Source organism: Cynara cardunculus, assembly GCF_001531365.2.
Source record: "Cynara cardunculus var. scolymus isolate 2C chromosome LG 3, CcrdV1, whole genome shotgun sequence".
In the NCBI taxonomy this organism is placed as follows: domain Eukaryota; kingdom Viridiplantae; phylum Streptophyta; class Magnoliopsida; order Asterales; family Asteraceae; genus Cynara; species Cynara cardunculus.
In genome coordinates, this window is record NC_037530.1 from 4052270 (window position 1) to 4071667 (window position 19398).

At 35.2% G+C, this 19398-nt stretch overlaps 2 protein-coding genes across 4 annotated transcripts; one reads left to right on the forward strand and one right to left on the reverse strand.

The window, feature by feature from the left end:
- LOC112509428 (membrane-anchored ubiquitin-fold protein 3-like) lies at nt 1-1863 on the forward strand. Of its 3 annotated transcripts, none has more exons than XM_025114385.1 (3): nt 1-520; nt 812-982; nt 1651-1863. In XM_025114385.1, exons 1-3 carry the CDS (start codon nt 391-393, stop codon nt 1698-1700), a joined length of 351 nt encoding a protein of 116 aa, XP_024970153.1. In that variant the 5' UTR covers nt 1-390; the 3' UTR covers nt 1701-1863. The 3 variants fall into 3 exon arrangements, with proteins under 3 accessions (XP_024970153.1, XP_024970151.1, XP_024970152.1); XM_025114383.1 differs by having other exon boundaries at nt 1667-1863; XM_025114384.1 differs by having other exon boundaries at nt 6-520; nt 1545-1863.
- Nucleotides 1864-2278: 415 nt separating this feature from the next.
- LOC112508640 (WEB family protein At4g27595, chloroplastic) lies at nt 2279-12261 on the reverse strand. Its single transcript, XM_025113314.1, has 13 exons — nt 12162-12261; nt 11714-11820; nt 10613-10715; nt 9815-10015; nt 9490-9612; nt 9054-9091; nt 8857-8980; nt 5576-8689; nt 3671-4453; nt 3295-3453; nt 3114-3209; nt 2888-3030; nt 2279-2726 (listed from the first exon to the last, which is right to left on the reverse strand). Exons 3-13 carry the CDS (start codon nt 10688-10690, stop codon nt 2435-2437), a joined length of 5151 nt encoding a protein of 1716 aa, XP_024969082.1. The 5' UTR covers nt 10691-10715; nt 11714-11820; nt 12162-12261; the 3' UTR covers nt 2279-2434.
- Between the last annotated feature and the right edge of the window lie 7137 nt (nt 12262-19398).

Genomic DNA, 19398 nt, shown 5'->3' on the forward strand with positions numbered 1-19398 from the left:
TGTTTCTATGTTTACTTCCTTTCCACATCAAGAAACCTTCTTATCTCTCTTTTCTTTTATTCAAAACCCTTGTTCTTGTTTGATTCCTTCCTTTTCTGCCTCTTCAAATCTCTTCAAACTGACAAATAAAGGAATCAAAATCATTGATTTTTAGTTATTCAATTCAAATCTTGGTGCTTTTTCCCTTTAAAAAAGTTCCTTCTTTTTGACATATTCTTCATGATTCCTTAATTTTCTCTTCTCTGGTGTTCCTCATCTCAAAAACTGAAAACCCAGCTACATGATTGATTTTTAGTGCAAATTTCAATCTGGGTTTTTGATACATTAGGGTTTATACCTTACCCATTACAAAAAGTTTCAAATTTTCTTGAAAAAAATCTTGGGGTTTTAATGGCTGCTGAAGAACTGATTGAAGTCAAGTTCAGGTTACCTGATGGCAGTGATATTGGACCAAGCAAATACAGTTCTACAACCACTGTGGCAGATCTCAAAGAGAAAATAGTTTCACTGTGGCCCCATGGTAATTTCCTTTCTTGATTTGCAATATTTTCTGGCAATTTTCTTGTATTATCTCCTGTTTTTTGTTGGGATTCTTGTTATATATATATATATATATATATATATATATATGGGCTGCTTTGATTAGCTTCTGTTTTTGATCTGCTGAAATTGATGTGTTGTTCTTTGATTCAAGTTCATTGGTTCATAATTCTTGATTCAGAAGTAGAATCACCAATTCTATGTGTTTTGGGTGCTAGAAAACAACATTTGATCTCCATTTTTTGTGAATTCAAAATCTTTATTATGACAGAAAGAGACAACGTGCCGAAAACAGTAAACGATATGAAGCTGATCCACGCCGGAAAGATACTGGAGAACAACAAAACACTCGCTGAATCCCGGTCTCTGGTCAGTGAAATTCCTGGAGGTGTGATCGTGATGCATGTTGTTGTTCGTCCTCCAATGGCAGACAAAAACAGCGGTAATTTGCAACCTTCATCGACCTTTTTGAACCTGAATTTAATGAATATCTTGTGTTTTGATGCGTAACGGTGTATGCTTAAGTTGTGAATGAAACAAGATATTTAATGAAAATCTTGTGTTTTGATACATATGTGGTCACACCCATTTAGATTCTTCAATCGAGTTCTTATGTGAAACTTTGTCGATAACTTGGTCCTTCCATGTAATGGAACCCCCGTATTACTCTCCATAAGAGCTCTTAAGGAGGGAAGGGAGAAATAATCTAAGTCTAGCCGACTTGGGACTCTTACACGCCCCTGCAACAGAGGCTAGACGGGTCCAGAGTGTCGAAAGGGGGTAGACAAGTACGGATTTGCCCTAGAGTCGCAGATCTCGGCTCAAATACCACGTGGAATTCCATTAGATTACTCTCCAAAAGAGCGCTTGAGGAGAGAAAGGAAGTTCCAACATATATAGAGGAGAATGGTCTAAGTTTAGTCGATATGAGACTCTAATACGCCAAACTATGCCTCTGGTGTTGGAACGATATTTCTGAAATTTTCATTGTGATTTTGTAACAGAGAAGTCGCAAAATGCCCCCGAAAAGAATAGCTGTTTCTGCACAATTCTGTGATCCAAGTGGGAATTTGACCAAAAGTGTTTGCAGGCAACTTTATACATTCGCAGATGTTTGTTTATGCAGATCTCATGAGCTGTTTGGTCAAGCTGCTGCCTGATTATGGGTGGAAACTCTCTTGAATCTTGAACAGGAAATCAAATTTGATTGTATGTTGTAATATTTATATATATATAAACTTTGTAGATCAATTAGAACAATGCCAAAAGAAATCATTTTGAGTTTGAATTATTTCAATGTGATGTTTAAGCAGCTATTTAAAATTATGATACACGTATAGTATTAAGTTTTCCTAAGTTTTAAGACAAATTAAACATCTTTATATGGCCGTATACAATTAGTTTGAGCACAACCATCATTATATGTAAGTTTCTAAAATTCAGTTTAACTTGAGATTGCATTATGATATTATATAATCATAAGATATGCATTACAAAAAATAAATTATCATTCGATAACAATAACAAAAATTGGTTTCGGTATGAGATGCCTAACTTGAGTAGATTCCAAACCCTTTAAAAAACAGTATGTTCTATTTATAGTTTTTAAATAGTGGGGGCATTATTTTACCTTCTCGTTCAGGACATCAGAAAACCGGGACCCGCCACGAACTTGACTATACATATCAATTACAACATTGAGGAAGCCTGCATTCTACACCTTGTAAGTTAAACCATTGGCAAAACCTTTAGTTATATACGCCACCATAAAAGATTTTGCATCCAATCCAGATTCAAGCTTCTTGCAGTTGAACCCAACTCTCAACTCTCAGCAGCCATGGATCGATTTCGATTTCTTATTCACAAAACTGCAAACTTTTTGACTAATTTTACACTATAAAGGATGATGATCTTCTAGAGTAGGAATTGGAATTGGTGAGCGATTCAAGCGAAGCATGTTCCTGGATGACCGTACGTTTTTTAGGGTCATCATCAGTTTCTGTCTCTCTCCTTCGACCTCGGCAAACTGCAGGCTTAATTGAGAGTAACGATCATGCATCTCTTTCAGTTCAGTTTCGACATTAACGTACTTCCCTTTGATTTCCAACATGTCTTTGATCAGTTCGTTGATGTCTCTGAAACTTTTAAACACGGCCTCCTCATCACTGTGTTGTTTAAGGAAAGAACTGCGACCATATAATTAAGATGTTAGTTCAACTATACATGCTTTATTCATAATGAATGCATAATGGATATTCATGATGAAACTTAACACATGAAACAGTTGGTTGACACAGGTTATCGAAATGTTTATGGTTCTCATTTGCTTTCCTCTAGTTACATATACCTTTGGAATTGGATGCTCGATTTCTTTTTTGTCCTAAGTGCTTCCGCAAGCTCAATTTCCAAAGCAAGCACCCGTTCTAACGCATTTCCATTTCCCGGGAGATCAATAAAATTTGGGTATATGCTCCCCAATTCTTCATTGGCCTAGGGCGATTCAGAAACTAATAATCAGGAAAACTAAAAAGCAAAGAAAACCAAGAAATCTTGAAAACTTGGGTCATAATTACCTTCCGTAGTTGCACAAGTTCTCTCTGTAAATCTTGAAAACTTGGGTCATAATTAGTCAATGGAAGAAGAGAATTATCGTTTTTCATCTTTTCCAACTGGCAAAAGACGAATGCAGAAAGCTTAGATTGTGATCAACAATACGAAAACAAATATTAGCAATTGAAAATCCTAAAAGTCTACCTCTTCGTCTAGTTGCTCCATACAAGATCTCAAATGCTGAGCTCTGAATTGATCATTCACAACAGTTAGTTGCTTTGAATCATTCAGCAATGAACTCTCTTCGTCTGCAGATGCATGCTCTGTAACACCATGAACCCCTTCAGACCCTGAAACTCCTTCCTACACCAATATTCAACCAAATAAACTTACATGAATACTGATAACCAAAACTTCTTTATAAAACAACTAATAGAACGTTTTATTTCAAAATTGTCCTAAAAAAACTTGTTAGGACCCCCAAAAGCATCCTATCAACTTATTGTGGCTTACATCTACTCAAAGTAAGGAAATAATTAAATCATACTTAGGATCATTATGAAGTCTGATTCATGATTACCTGGATGGCTCGTACATTTATGGGGATTACTGGGTTTTCAGCTTCACCGGTTTGAGTTGAAGTGGCAGATTTTACTTCTTTATAGTCCATAGAACCATTTAAGCCCATATGCCGATGTTTGTCTGATACGCTGTTTTCTTCTTTCTGGGCAAGCTGCTCTCTAATCACAGAAAGTTCAACCACAATTTTAGACTTCTCCTCCTCACATTCTTGTAATAAAGCAACAAGCTTTTCTTTCTCTTCCTTGCAACATTCAAGGCTCAAGAGAGCACATTCCAGTTCAGCCTGTATCCTGTCGTAATTAGGCTTATCAGAAGTTGCTGATTGTAGTTCTGCTTCCAATTCCACAATCTTGACCGATAATTCGTCAATTCTCCTCAACTGAGAAGCTTCAGATTTCTTCCTACTCTCGATTTCATCAAGGGCGTCCTGTAACTTAAATAGCATTTCCTCACCATGCCTTTTGGAAACAGAAAGTTGTTGCTTTAATTCTTGCATTTTCGTTTGATATTGTTCTTTTACAAAGGCCATTCGCAATGATTCTGATGGCCCTTCGGGATCTTTTTTCTCGCGGGCAATATCAGCATTATCTTTGAGCTCCTTCAAGTATATAGACAAGTTCTTAAACTCTTCTGTCTTCAGAATCTGTGCAGCGAGTTTCTTTGTAAGTTCAGCAGATTTATTTTGCAACATGATCAATTCATCATTCTGTTCCTCTAACTTGGCTTTGAGTACCACCGATACCATCTCTGATTCTTCCCTGGAAAATAACAAACCATCTACCTCTGACACAGACTCAGCCAACGTGCATTTCAGATTAGTATTTTCCAGAAATATACTTGCATCCTCTGATCCCACCTTATCCTTGTACTGTTCAAGCTCAATCATAAGAACATTGTTGGAGCTTGAAAGGGACGCATTTTGAACAATAGAAGCATCTAAATCTGATCTGAGGGATTCAACGGTTCTCAACAACTCGTCATTTTCTTCAATATATCGTGCCTCACTTTTGACACAATGATCCAATCTCTCTTTTGTATCATGAAGCTTCATTTCAAGTTCCTTCAATTGCCCGACTTCCACCTCAGATGTAGCCAACATGTCTTTCAGCTGACCTACTTCAACAGCATGCTGATTCTTTACCTCTGTGAGACTCCTCTTGAGCATTCCCACTTTATCCTTCCATTTTTCTGAAATTTCTGCATTTTGGACAACAGAAGCCTCTAATTCCAATCTAAGAGATTCAAGTTCCGTTGCCAATTTTCCATTTTCTTCAATGTAATGTGCTTCATTTTCTAGAAAATGGTTCAATCTTGCCTCTGTATCATGAAGTTTCATCTGAAGTTCTTTATACTGCCCAACCTCTGATTCAGACTTGGCCAATGAATCTTTCAACCGACCAACATCATCAGCATGCTGATTGTTTATCTCTGTCAGATTAATCTCAAGCATTCCCGCCTTATCTTTCCACTGCAAAAGAACATTGTTTGATTCTGCAATTTCTGCATTGTGAACAATAGAAGCCTCCAACTCCAATCTAACAGATTCAAGGGTCGTTGACAACTTCTGGTTTTCTTCAATATAATGAACTTCACTTTTGAGAAGGTCATTCAATCTCACTTCAGTATCATGAAGTTTCATTTGAAGTTCCCTGTGTTGCCCAACCTCTGATTCAGACTTTGCCAACATATCTTTCATTTGGCCTAACTCCGCAGCATGCTGATTGTTAGATTCTGAAATTTCTGCATTGTGAGCAATAGAGGCCTCTAACTCCAATTTAAGAGATTCAAGGGTTGTCACCAAACTTTCATGTTCTTTTATATAGCGAGCTTCATTTTCAAGACAATGGTTCAACCTTGCCTCTGTATCATGAAGTTTCATCTGAAGTTCTTTATACTGCCCAACCTCTGACTCAGACTTGGCCAACAAATCTTTCAACTGACCAACTTCAACAGCATGCTGATTATTTTCATTCGACAAACTAAGCTCCAGCACTCCCACCTTATCCTTGTACTGCTCAAGCTCACATGTTAGAACATTGATCGAGTCTGAAAAGACTAAATTTTGAGCAACAGAAGTTTCTAACTCCATTCTGAGGGATTTCAGTGCGTTCGTCAACTCTTTGTTTTCTTCGATGTAATGAGCTTCACTTGCAAGAGACTGATTCAATCTTGCCTCATTATCGAGGTGCTTGCTTTCAAGTTCTTGAAGCTGTTTCCCAAGCTCCTCAATCCAAGTTTCATACTGAGATCTAACGAAAGTAAGTTTTAGATCTTCAGAAATCATGGTTTCCTGCATCTCTGACAACTGACATGCAAGAGAAACATCAGCAGAATGCTTCTTGCTAAGCTTTTCTAGACTCTCTTCATGTAGTGAGAGAAGTTTGACAACTCTAAAGTTTTCTGATTCTTGATCTGATGCAAGTTTCCTAACATGGCTGAGCTCAGACCTCTGGCTTTCAAGTTGGGAGGTCAGAGATGCAACGGTACCCTCTAGTTTGCTTTTCAGATCTCTCTCAACATCCAGTTCATCATTCACACATTTCAAACATTCTTTCAGTCTATCGAGCTCTGGTAAGAGCTTAATGGACTCCTCACTCTTATTTTTCACATGCATCATCAAATCCTGATTCTCTTGTTTCAATTCAGAAATAGCCAACTTACTCATTTCAAATTCTTCAGCCATCATATCCAATCCCATGATGTTTTCAATAAAGTTCTTATCTTCAGATGACATCTTTTGCAGCTCAAGTTCCAAGGAAGAAAGGTACGTTAAAAGAACTTCACTGTGCTGCACATGTCTTTCCTTTGATTCCAAGCTACTTTTGAATTTGTTGGCAAAAGAGTCAAGTTGAAACTGAAGCTTCTCTAAAGAAGCGTTGGGTGTGTCGAGTTTTGCCACCATATCATGTAAACCTTGCTTAAATCTCCTCTTTACGTCATCAATTTCTGATCTGGCAGCACTCAAGGACAATGCAGCTATATCCCTTTCCTTCTCCAAATCTTTCTGTATAGTTTCTTTCGATATAGCCAACTCATGAATTCCAGATCTTAGAGTTTCTAATTCTTCCTTCACAGATTCCATATCTTTACGGAGATTCTGATTATCCAGAACTCGTATTTCCAGGAGATTTTCCAGCTCCAGCTTTTCAGCAGAAACAACTTCATGTTTGCTTTTGTAAACTCGGTAATCCATGAGCAATGCTTCACATTCAGTAATCTTTTCCATGAGGAGAAAGTTCTCGTTTGAAAGATTTCCTAAATCCGCTTCCAACATTTGGTTTTGCAGCTGCAGATCATTGCATTTGGCAAGACAATATGCATTCTGCCCGTTCAGGGAATGAACATCTTCTGCAGCAGTCTGCAGTCTCCTGAATAAAAGATCCCTCGATTGGTTCGAAAGTTCTAACTGCTGTGACAACTCTTCTAATTTCCCCTTCATTTTTCTTATATGATCACTTGCTTCAAACAACGTCTCCTTGAGAATCCCTGAGTACACATCCAAGTATAAGTTTGCAGAAGACATTTCACCAAGCTCTTCTTCAACTTTCTTGTATATATTTTCTTGCAAGCTCAGAGATTTCTTCAGGTCATCTGAAAGAACATCACCACCTGAGGGCTGTTTACTCCGAAGATTTGAGACTAAAGTATCATCTGATTCCTGAAAATCCTCGACTAAATGTTGAGGAGGGTCTGAGAAAGCTTCCTTAAGAACGTTCTGATTGGTCTCAAACATGGACAAAACTTGGAAGGATAGCATGTCAAGATCCTTCTGGAGCTGACTCACTGCGATAGAGTAATTCAGACGAGCCCTTTTGAGTGCTGATTCTGAAGTTGTAGCTCTTCTCTGAAGCTCCTTATTAATTGAACCCAACTCATGGTTTTCTTCAGTAAATCTTACCATCTGGTCATTCATATCACGCCGTATTGACTCAGATTCAGCTTTGCAAGTGGAAATGGTGAAGTCACATGTCGAATGCTCATTTCTAAGGCTCTGAAACTCTCCCAGTATCCGCTTTTGATTTTCCTCAAGCTCTTGCACAAGTGCCTCGTAGTAACACTCCATTTGGTTCATCTTTCTAACAAGACTTTCCCTCTCAGCTTTTGCAATATCCAACTGGCTTAAAAGTTCCAAATGACTCCCTTCTGTTGAATCAATCACTCCTGTAGATCCAGGTTCTTGAAGAGGTGAACTTGGTATTTTACCAAAGTGAAGCATGCTTTCAGGCTCATCGATATTCATAGCAAGAGCCTCATGTTGAAGTGGTAGTGCCTCAACTGTTCCTTTCTTAAGATCCTGCACCGTACTCAGGAGCACCTCCAAATCGGAGTGTAAGAAACTGAAATCAGACTCACGAAAACCGATGTAAATCTTTTCTTGGAGTTCCCTTATTCGATCTTCCACAAGTAAAACCCCATTTACCCATCTGAGCTGCTTTTGGTGCCCACTTTGCTCTATTTTTCTCTCCATATACTTTGAGCTTGATTTCATTTCTTTCAACTGTTCTAAATCATTTTTGAACTTTGAACATTCTGATTTAAGAACAGTAACCTCTTTTGCTAGTTCTTGACCTGAAGCAATCTCAGTGGCTAGTTCTTGTGCCAACTTTTCTGTTTCAGTACCCATTTCATTAGCATGACTCTGTAAAACACTTAATTCCACCTTGAGCTCGGAAATGGATGACTCAGCCACCTCCAGGCTTCCTCTGAGCCTATGATTCTCTTCATAAGCAATTACCAAGTCATTGTCCATGGAATAATCTGAACCACTTCTCTGAGCCAACTTGTGGTGATTAGAACCATCCCCTGGTGAGCTTTGACTCCCAGAAACCCTGCTCTTAAGACTATCGACTTCATGAGTGCTATATGGATCATGCTTGTCAGCATAGTAACTTTCTGACGCATTGGATGAGCCATCACACGTAACCTGTGAATCTGAATATTCTTCACGTACTCCCGTTTCTTCCACAACTGACAGAAGCTCTTTAGATTGTGATCTGAGTTGTATATGTGTCTTGGCCTATAGAAAGCAGAGCAAGCACGAGCAATTTAGCAACATGAAGGATTGTTTGCCATTCATATATTGGGCTCGTTTGGTTTAGTTTATATTCCCATTATATGAATGACAAATAAAATTCAGAATACATGACATAAGAGCAGCAGATTTTGGTGAAAAAATGAGCTAACCTTATTAACTTGATCATCGGGTATCTGCAACTCGGAAGACGACGATTTGACAACACTAGATTCGCTCTCTCTATTTACATTGTTGCCACTTTGCAATCCTTTATCCCTCTGCTGTTCAAATTCTCTGCATCAGAGCAACAGATTACTTAATACCAGTAACTAGAGAGCAGTCTAATCAGGATTTCAAGAAGCTATACCTGAATCCAGTTTTAGCCGTCAGCAGCTGAACTGTAACCTGGAAAAAAAAAGATTATGTCAATTATGACCTAATATATGAAATAACTGAAGAAGACTGGAAATCCCAATTCATTGGAACTTTCGATACAATCAAATAGAAAGCCCCAAGGGCGCCATATTTGGACTGTTTCTTGGTTCCAATGTAACATGTTTTGTTGTGTGATCTTTTAATACAGAATCTGTTATAACAAGGTGAGTTTAACTACTGTTTTGATATAACCTGTGAGTTTTTGAACTACTATCTGTTTACAAACCGTGAGTTTATATCTACTGTTGATTTTGTAAGCTTTTGAGTATTGATGGTTTAGGGCATTCTTCCCAAACATCAGGCATTTCAAGTTGTCGTATAAAGACATTGCTAGGAGAACAGATATATAAGAATTCAGAGTTTATTACATGCAAAATGGTTCCATGATCGGATCCATGAAGAGGGAGACCGATAGCAGACGGCTGTGTTGCATCAGCATAATCAGCAAGATTGATAGTAGCCTCACCTAGGATGCTAGACCGTGAAGTACCCTAAGCTCCAAATCATGGCAAAGCATAGTTAATAACATTTAATAACGGAATTAACCAATAAATCCAACTCAAATGACAAAATCAGCATAATCTAACACATAAAAACTTCTAATTTTACGATAAAGAGATAAATGGTCAAAGTTTTATAAAGATGGCCCTGGATACGCAATATATTGACCAGAAGCAAAAAAGGGAAATTTACCATTCCGACAACAAGTCTGTAGAGCTTATCGTCATATTGTTTGCTCTTAGAATCTAACAGAAGCCTTGTAGTTTCATAGATAGGATCTGCCCATTTGCATGAACCATTTCTCACATTGGCTTTGCTAGTCTTTGCAGTGGTCTTCCCAGTTTCAGTAGGAATAAAAGATATAAATAACTTTTCCCATCCACTCTGCGGAATCTGAAACGCAACCATTTCAAGGGATGGGGTGGATTAGCACCAACATTGGGATAATGGTCATTTTCTGATTTAGCATTGTACCATAATCATAGGTAACTTGACACATACACACACACACACACATATAGATTCATATTCATTCTCCAAAATAATGATTCTGGTGAAAGAAATTGGTCCGAAATCTGACATGTTAGACAATGCATATAAAATGTTTTTTCATTGTTTAAGAAGCGAAGTGAAGCTAGGCAGTCAAGCGACATTCTAGCGACTTATACATCTCAGCTGACACATAAGGATTCATTTAAATATATAAGGCATAACTATTACTAGATTTGTATACATATGAGAATTAAGAATCCGATACTACATTATTTTGGTGTAGTTTCATTTTTTCATTGACGCAATTACTTGTAAGGAATTGAAAGGAATACATCCTACTTGAGAAAAGGCAATCGAAAAACACATGTTGGGAAAAGACAATTAACCTCTTGGTTTTGTGCATCTCTTGTACAGTACAACTACCAGATACTAACCATTTGGCAACATCCAAGTGATACTAGAAATCAAAATGAAAAGAGATAGAAAAGAGAAACTTACATGTGTAGCATGAAATTGCAGCCGAAAGACAACTTTTACTTTAGCCTTCTCAAGTTTCCATTTGGTAACCCTTGACATTATTGCATAACCAATGTACCACAACCTACATTTTGTTGAGTTTGCAAGAACAACGTCTCAGCTCAACAGAATCCAATCAATAACATAAGACGAAATAGACTAGAAAGTTTAGAACATGCCATCTTTTAGGTGGTATTGGGTGCCTAGAGACTATATCTAGCATCAATACTCTCTCTTGTGAACAAGAAATAGTAAAAGCAGCCTCTGTACCAAATCAGATAACAGAAACTGACTTCCTTTGTGGAGATGGAATAAGTGTGTCAAATTGCCGGTTGCCATCAATTCTCATGATTAAACACATTTCTTTCCATCACCTAGAGAATATATATAGTTTGTAAACTATCAGCAATCACTGCACGAAATTCAGTCAGCAATGCCCAAATGTGCTTTAAGACATGCATTGGTGGTTCGCACAACTTTTGTACCGTAAGACAGTGACTTATGGGGTCCCTGACTCCCCACACTTTTCTGCAATGACTGCTTCTACGTTTTTCTTTATCAAGATTAAGCATTCTGCTTACTCTTTTATACCTGGTGAACTTATATCCTCCTATGAACCTTCTTCCTGTTGTATGAATCTACAAACTTGTGTGCATTAGAAGTTATACTTCACGCATTAGAGGTTGTACCTTCAACAGACCCTAAGGTTGTTTACAATCCCATAGATGTATATGATGAAAAAGTACTACTAATAAAGTATAAAGATCCTAAAGAAAATTAATCATGCTTTGATGCTCAAACATCTCCTAGGCTAAACTGATTTACAAAAAGCAGAAAATTCTTACGAAAAGCTACAAAACATAATGTGGTAAAACCCTGATTGAGATTCAACTTTTTAATCAACCATAAATTAAACTTTATTCAACTACGAGACAATGAATTTCCCCCAAAACTTATAGATTTGTGATGTATAAAACCGAGATCTTTAAAATTGTTATACAAATCAAGAATTGCAGACAAACCCACATTGAGTTTATTCATGATCACACAAAAAATGAGATCAAAACCAGAATAAATGCTTACCTTTGTTCAACTTATTGATGAATTTGACTCTGATCCGAAACCCTAAGCACTATAAACACAAACTTCAATTAAGCAAGAGGGAATAGAAAAGGGATCCTCTGGGAATCCTGAAAGAAAGAACTCAAAGATCAATGTAGAATCAAAGTAGAAGATAATAAAAGGAAAAAGGAAAACCCTTTTCTCGCAACAGTAGCTCAATGTTGAGCTTAAAAATGTAGAAAATGACAAAGAACAGTGTAGAACGCACTTCCGTAATTTGACGAAAATAAGTAAAAATATTATTCATGGTTCAGACATTTGCATCAAATTAAGACAACCCCAGTTGAAAAACTTACTAAAAAAGCCAAAAATTGATGAAAAGAAAAACCAAAGCTGAAACATCACAGTCGAAGTATACTTACAGAAATCAAAGAAGAGATCGAATAGATAGATATCAGCATTATGTTACCTAACAATGCGGGATCTGAGATGGGGAACTTGCAATGGAAGCAAAATTAGCGAATCTGACAAAGATAGTGCGATGGGAAGCGTGAAATAACAGTAAAATTCAAATGGGTATTTGATTTTTTAATCAATTCGCCATCAAAACGAGGGAAAAAAAGATGTGAATTAGCAGAGAGAGAAAGAGAATGAGAGTACTGTTCAAAAGGTTGAAAATATGAACTTAGTTTTTATAAATTTGGAAAGGTGAAAACCCCATAAACATCCCGCCAAAGCTTGTGATTATGCTTTGTGTTCTTCCTGTTTTACTTTGATTTCTGTTCATTTTTTTTGGTGTATGAAGAGATTTTCTTTCTTTTTCAACAAAAAAAAAAATCTAATCACATAAAAATACCATCTTTACTCATCTTTCTTGTGATCACGTGACAAAAACAGCTCTACAATATACTTTCTTTTAGGGGGTCTTTGTTTTTTGATATTCAGTTTTTAAGTTTTTAATACCTCTGAAGTTTGATTCGATCAGACTTTTTAATATTAACAGATTTTTACTCATCTTTCTTGTGATCAAAACAGGTCTACAATCTACTTTCTTTAAGGGTTTGTTTGTTTTTGGTATTCAGCTCTTAATACCTCTGAACGTTTTTAATATTAGGAGTTGTTTGTTTACCTCTTAATAATTCCATTAAGAGACAACCTCTGAATCATTAAGAGATAACATCTGAATCATTAAGAGATGAATCTTGTTTGTCAAAAAAAATAGTTTGTCTCTTAATGGTTCTAAAACCCTCTTAATGATTTTGTATCATGGATCTCCCTTAACCATTAAGATCTCTAATTTTATTATACACAGTTACCAAACTATTACGTTTCATTTTGCACTATATCATGAGAGCCTCTTAATCATTCTGACCACTTAATCATTCAGCACCAAACCATTCAGCAATTGCCAAACAGTCAGAATGTTTTTTTTTTCAAATAAGAGCTTAAAATAAATATTATGAATTAAAGAATGGATGGTAATAAATACATACATAGTAATACAAGGGTGGTGTCTGATTGGTTTGAGCTTTGCTCCAAATGTCAAAAATACCAAGGGGTTTCAGTTCAAATCCAAGAAAAAATAAAAATCCTCTTATGATCACGGAGGTTCAAATACAGTAACTCTAAACTATCTGCAAAGCAAATGGTCATCTTGAGATTAATCGGCTCGCAAAACTGGTTGTTTATATATATATATACACACACACTTCATTTGACAACTTTTAGATGAAATAGTAAATGCGAATGTATGTAATTATGATACAAATTAATAGGTGTTATTGATTATCAATAATGAGTTGCCCCTTTCATTAACCAAGGGAAAAGAATTATGGTTGTAATATTCAATAATAACAACTATTATTAATTGTTTTATATTTATATTCAATACAAATATTCAAGTTTTCAATTATGGCAAGAAAGAATAATACACATTCCTAACACTTACCAAAAATGGAATCCAAGAAAGGATAAAAAGCGTAATTATACGGTTTTTAAGATTATTTTAGCCTTTTTTTTTAAACTGTTAAAATCGTAAGATTATGACGTTTATTTGTTGTAACATCACAGACTAATCGTGTCAGATACTGTCTGTTTTGTTTATTCATGAACTCACGATTTAAAACGCCTCGAATAGATAAGACATTCAGTCTCCTTATATGGCAACCTTTGTTTCTCTACCCAATTGATATTGGATCTTACAATCCCCCCAGGAGCCCAATGTTTTCGCTAGGACATCAATCTTGTACCCTACTTTGATACCATCTGTAACATTACATGTTGACTATTCTAAATATTGTCCGCTTTGTCCACAACTGGATTCACGGTTTTAAAACGTGTCTGATATATGAGATATTTGATCTCTTATAAAGCAACTCTTGTTCCCTTTCCCAACCAATGTGGGATCTTACATATGTTTTTCCTTTTGGAGTACATGAAATTGAAGTCATTATATCTTCACATTTCACTATTACAACGCATTTAACCTTGTCCTGGAATTGTGTTTACCAATATTTGCTCATCACCTAGTCAACCCTTATTGACTTGTTAAAAGTTGATTGAACTTAATCCTTCTCTTTAATGGTTGTTAAAAAATTCCGTTAAATCAAAGGTATTTTTGTTCTTTGATTGATTTTTTGTATTTTATCCAATCAAAATTTACTGTATGATTTTGTTCTTTGTAGTTTTGAATGGGTAAAAGAAAAAAAAATGGATAATAGAATGAAAATGTCTCTTATTTAACAACTGTTAAAAACAGGGACCAAATCCGGATGTTTTCACAAACCATAATGATTATCTTATAATTTCGAAACAATAAGGATTAAAAGTGATATTTTTAACAAACCACATGGACCAAATTTGTTTACTCAAAGATTATATTAAAAATCTCTATGTCAATACCTAACCTTTGTCTCTTCTAGAAAAAATCGAATATAATTGTAATTTGAAAGGAACGATTGAGTTCCTTGAGGCTCCTACCATAAATATGATTAACGTACACATTATTTAGAAAATATGCTTAAATTTTTAATGACAAAAATACCCTTTATGAAAATTCAATTTCGGTAACAATAAATCAAAATATAAAATTTTCTTTAAATATTCCTTCAAGATGGCTATACAATAGAAAGAAGTAACAGCAACAGGACGGGTTCGGGTCGGTTATTGGTATTTCTTTCCTTAAAACCGATAACTAAGACTATCCTCGCAACCGTCCCGATCCCCATCAGGGATATTATCGGGGATCCCCATCGGGTTCTCGTGGTTTCTCTGCTCCTCGTTGGGGAACCTGTTAAAAGAAAATCCTTTTTTTCCCATTCACCATTGGTTATAATCGAATATGAAACCGAAACCCAAAACCGATCTAAAAAAAATTACGATACGTTAATTTTCACAACTAAAAGTTGATTACAATTTTTTTAAAGATATAAGTTTAAATGTCTCAAAGATAATCGAACCAATTACAAACAATGTATTAGATTACAATATAAAACTAAACAGAAATTCAAACATCATACAATTAAAATCACGATTTCACGATTAGACAAATAAACTAGACTTTTTTCGTGAGCCTCGTTTGGGTTGTTGAGGTAAAGTGGATAATTTTTTTTAAAAATTTTAATGTTACTATTTTCTTTTAATAATATTATATATATATATTATATATATATATATATATATTATATATGTGTGTGTGTGTAAATAAAATTATATACACATATCGGGTCGGGCCGGTGATCACCGTCCCCGTCCCGGTTAAAATCTCCAAAATTATCCCCGATCCCTACACTGTCCCCGATAAGATATCTCGAACCCGGCCCGAAAGCTTCGGTTTTAGGTTTCCACCATTGGTTTCGGGTTTTTTTGTCATCCCTAATAGAAACTCAAAAACAATTTAGCGGTTGTTTGGTAGAAACTCAATTTTTTGTAAAAATAAGCAATGTAAACAAATCATCTCGATACAAATTATGAATGAAAAGTTATAGCATCATGATTATAACAACCCAAAAAAACGACATAGCAATAATCATAGAAATTCATCAAAACGACCCCAAAGTAACAAGTCAAAAGTATTCATGCAATAGGTAAACACATCTGCAACTGAGAATTATTACAAATCAAAAGGCAAACTAAATTCCTTCATGTAAACTAAGCCATCACTACAACACTAAAGGGCCGTTTACCAAATGCTTACTCGGGTAAGCGCTTACCAAGTCATATTTCCTTACCGGATGAATATGGTAATGACCAAAATCTTACCTGGTAAGAGCAAAAGACACGGACCGAAAGCCTTACCGGGTAAGTGATGAAGACGGCTCTTACCACGGTTAACGCTTATTAATACATACGATGTCGTTTTGGTAGACAAAATCTTACCCGATAAGTAAGGGGATAGAGTTGAATTTTACCGTTAATCACTTACCCGGTAAGTGTTTAGGTAAACGGCCCCTAAGTGCATTACATCTTCCCTTTACCCTTGGAAGGACTTTCAACTTAGCACTTGCTTGAAAATAGTTGAAGTTTGGAAAGTGAGGATTAGACTAAAAGGTCTAGTGAAATCCCTTTAACATGTTTAGTGAAACAATTAATCATTTAAAGTAACAGATAGCCATAAAGTCTCAAAAATAACCAAGTGAATAACCAAACGCAAAACCAACGGGCTTTGCACAGTGTTCATAGACCACTGTGACATTCATAAGGGCCAAGAAGATGTCTATTCAATGTGCTCGTGAAACAAATTCAAGGCACATGGGATAATAAACTCCCAAGGGATTCCACTATCCTATGGTACACTAATTCCACTGTGTAAACCCAACCACATATCCAAAACAGTATCACCATGTGATAAACACTATTTAGACAATAAATCACTCAAAATATCAAGACAAAAAAACCATGTTCAAAACATTTGTAAATAATTGCACATTTATAAAAAGGTCAACGAATTCACTTGAGGCTCGGCATACCGCAATACGCCCTAACGACTAATAAGACTTAAATTGAACACCTTAATTAACGGACGTAGAAATGGTGTTAAACCACATCAATTATCTCAAAAACCACTTATTAATATACCTAAAGCAATCCGCTAAAACCATGTCTGGAACCTACCCAAATCGAGAAATGAAGAAAAATCGACATGACATCAGATAGTGCCTAATGCGACTTGTGTCGCGACTTAAGTCGCTTGAGCTACTGTTTGAGCTACACAATCCCAAACTCAACCCAACTGCAGATTTTCCCATCCAGGTATTCCAAGGTCGATTTTAAGAGTCTTAAACCATAAGAATCAAAGTCCAATACCGTTTTAAACACCAATCTAACCATAAATCAAGGATTAATTCATATTAACCCATCACAACCATGAATCCAAGCTTCTAAACTTGAAACGCTTGATCTCCAATTGAAATCATTTACAATGGTGGGTTTCTTAATGGAAAATATTGGTAAAACACCAAAAATAATCCATAATAAATATCCGATTATGATTTCAACCATAGCACTCCAAAAATGATATGGTAAGCAAAGGTGGGTAACCGTCAAAATTCATGGAACTGGTCCCGAAACCGGAACTGCCAGTTCCTGTAATGAAGAAACCGGAACCAGTTACACTGGTTCCTTATATTTAGGAACTGGTCCCAGAACCGGTTGGAACCGGTTCCGATACCGGGAACCTGGTGTCTGGTTTTTTTAACATCTCTTAATATAAAAAGGTAATTATTAATCTATTATAAAAGTACCAACGTAGTTAAAAAAAAAAGTAACTTGAAAGAAATGCTTCAATTCCGAGTCACGAAGAAAAACTTATAGCCTCACGATTGTCTTTTATGTAAAAACATCCATTATTACAAGTTTTTTTTTTTAAAGGAAACCAGACAAGTTTATAAAACCATTATTACAAGTTGCAATATATTTGTATTTTTGCAACATATTATTTCCAATAAAACATCATAAATGATTAAAATAATTACATTGACTTCATTTCTATTTATTTCAACAACATAAAAATTACAAACATACACCTTACGTTATGCCAATCAACCATTCGAAAGCGTGTTCGCCATCAAACCCTCTTCCACTAAAATTTTAATCACTCGTTCTGCCTATTTTCATCCATTTCTCATTTTTCGTGTTTTTCGGTCATCATCACGTTATTTGAAGCTTGACATCGCAAGCCTTTTCTTCAGATTCCGTTGATCGTACAACAACATTCGAACGTGATTTCTTGAAATTCCAACACAAACAACCACTCGGGGAGACTTTTTCGTCTTCGCGATCGTTTATGTTGCATTTCTGACCTTTTTCGTTTTCGGTTTTGACGGTCTTCTCTTTATGAAGCTTTTTCAATACGTAAATCTCACCCAAATCGTAACCTGCCATACCTTAAGCCAAGACAAACCAAGCCTTCTAAGAAATTAATACAAATAATAATGGCTTTAAAATGTCAAATTTATAGAGTATCAGGGTTGCTCACTTGCTTGGGGCGCAAGCTGTGTTCTCCTCATGGAATAAACAAAATAACATTAGTTTTTTTCCTTTCCTTTTTTAGTAATAATATGAAGTTTAAGTAAACATTTTGATTATATATATCCACATATATATATATATATATATATATATATATATAAATTAGCAGGTTGAATTGAGATTTTTAACCCGTTTAAGTAAATGGGTCAATCTACCTACACCCTTTTTTTAAAATCGGTTGGGATGAGTTAAAATTTATGACCTGTTTACAATCCGTTTTGAAGTCGTTCTCAACCTGTTTTTAACCCACTTAATATATTGTATAATTTTATTTTATTTTTTAATTAAATATCATTATTTAATTATAACTAGAAGGGTACTCGCCCAATGCAACGAGATACATCTTGATTTTAATATTTCATTTTATTATTTATCTCAGTCGATGTTATAATATGATCTTATGTGATTTTGAAAAAACGATAATGTTTTTATTTTTAATAAAATATAAATTTGAATATATCATAAAAATTTGACAAAAATATATCGATATTAATATCAAATTAACTATTTAAAATTTCTTATTTTTTGTGTAATTTTTAATTCAAAATTTTTATTATAATTTAATTTAAGTTCAATAACGAAATAATTAATATTTGGTTTAATAATATAATTTTCTTATAAAAATAATAATTAATTATTTTGTTAGAACTCGATAATTATCCTAATTATATTTTAGATTTTTTATATTTTAAAATGAGATGTTTATCATTTATTTGATTATATTTATCTGTAGTTAGTTACATGAATTCAAACATAGAGCTTTAATAAGTTGTACTTGTGCATAATTACTTATAATCTGAAATTTTAAGTAATATGCATCAATGTACAATACTTAATGCATAAAAAATAGTTTTTATGAGTTTTTGTCAAATGCTTTATAATATAGTATATATATCTATTTTCAACATGTGTCTCCCTCTTGTCTGTGAAAGTGAAACCCTAATAATTAGTTCATCATGTCCGCCTCCGGTACAACACTCCAACTTTCCAAGTCTCTGATAGTCTCCCTCTCAGTCTACTTCTCTCCGATGAATCAATTTGTAGTATCTTTCCAGTCTCAATCGCAAAGAGTAAGTTCATGTTATGTTGTGTCTGTGTTCCTGCTTTGAAGTGGAAGTTGATTTACTTAGAAATTAAAGATTTCCAATGATATTTGAACAATTTATCTGCATTTATGG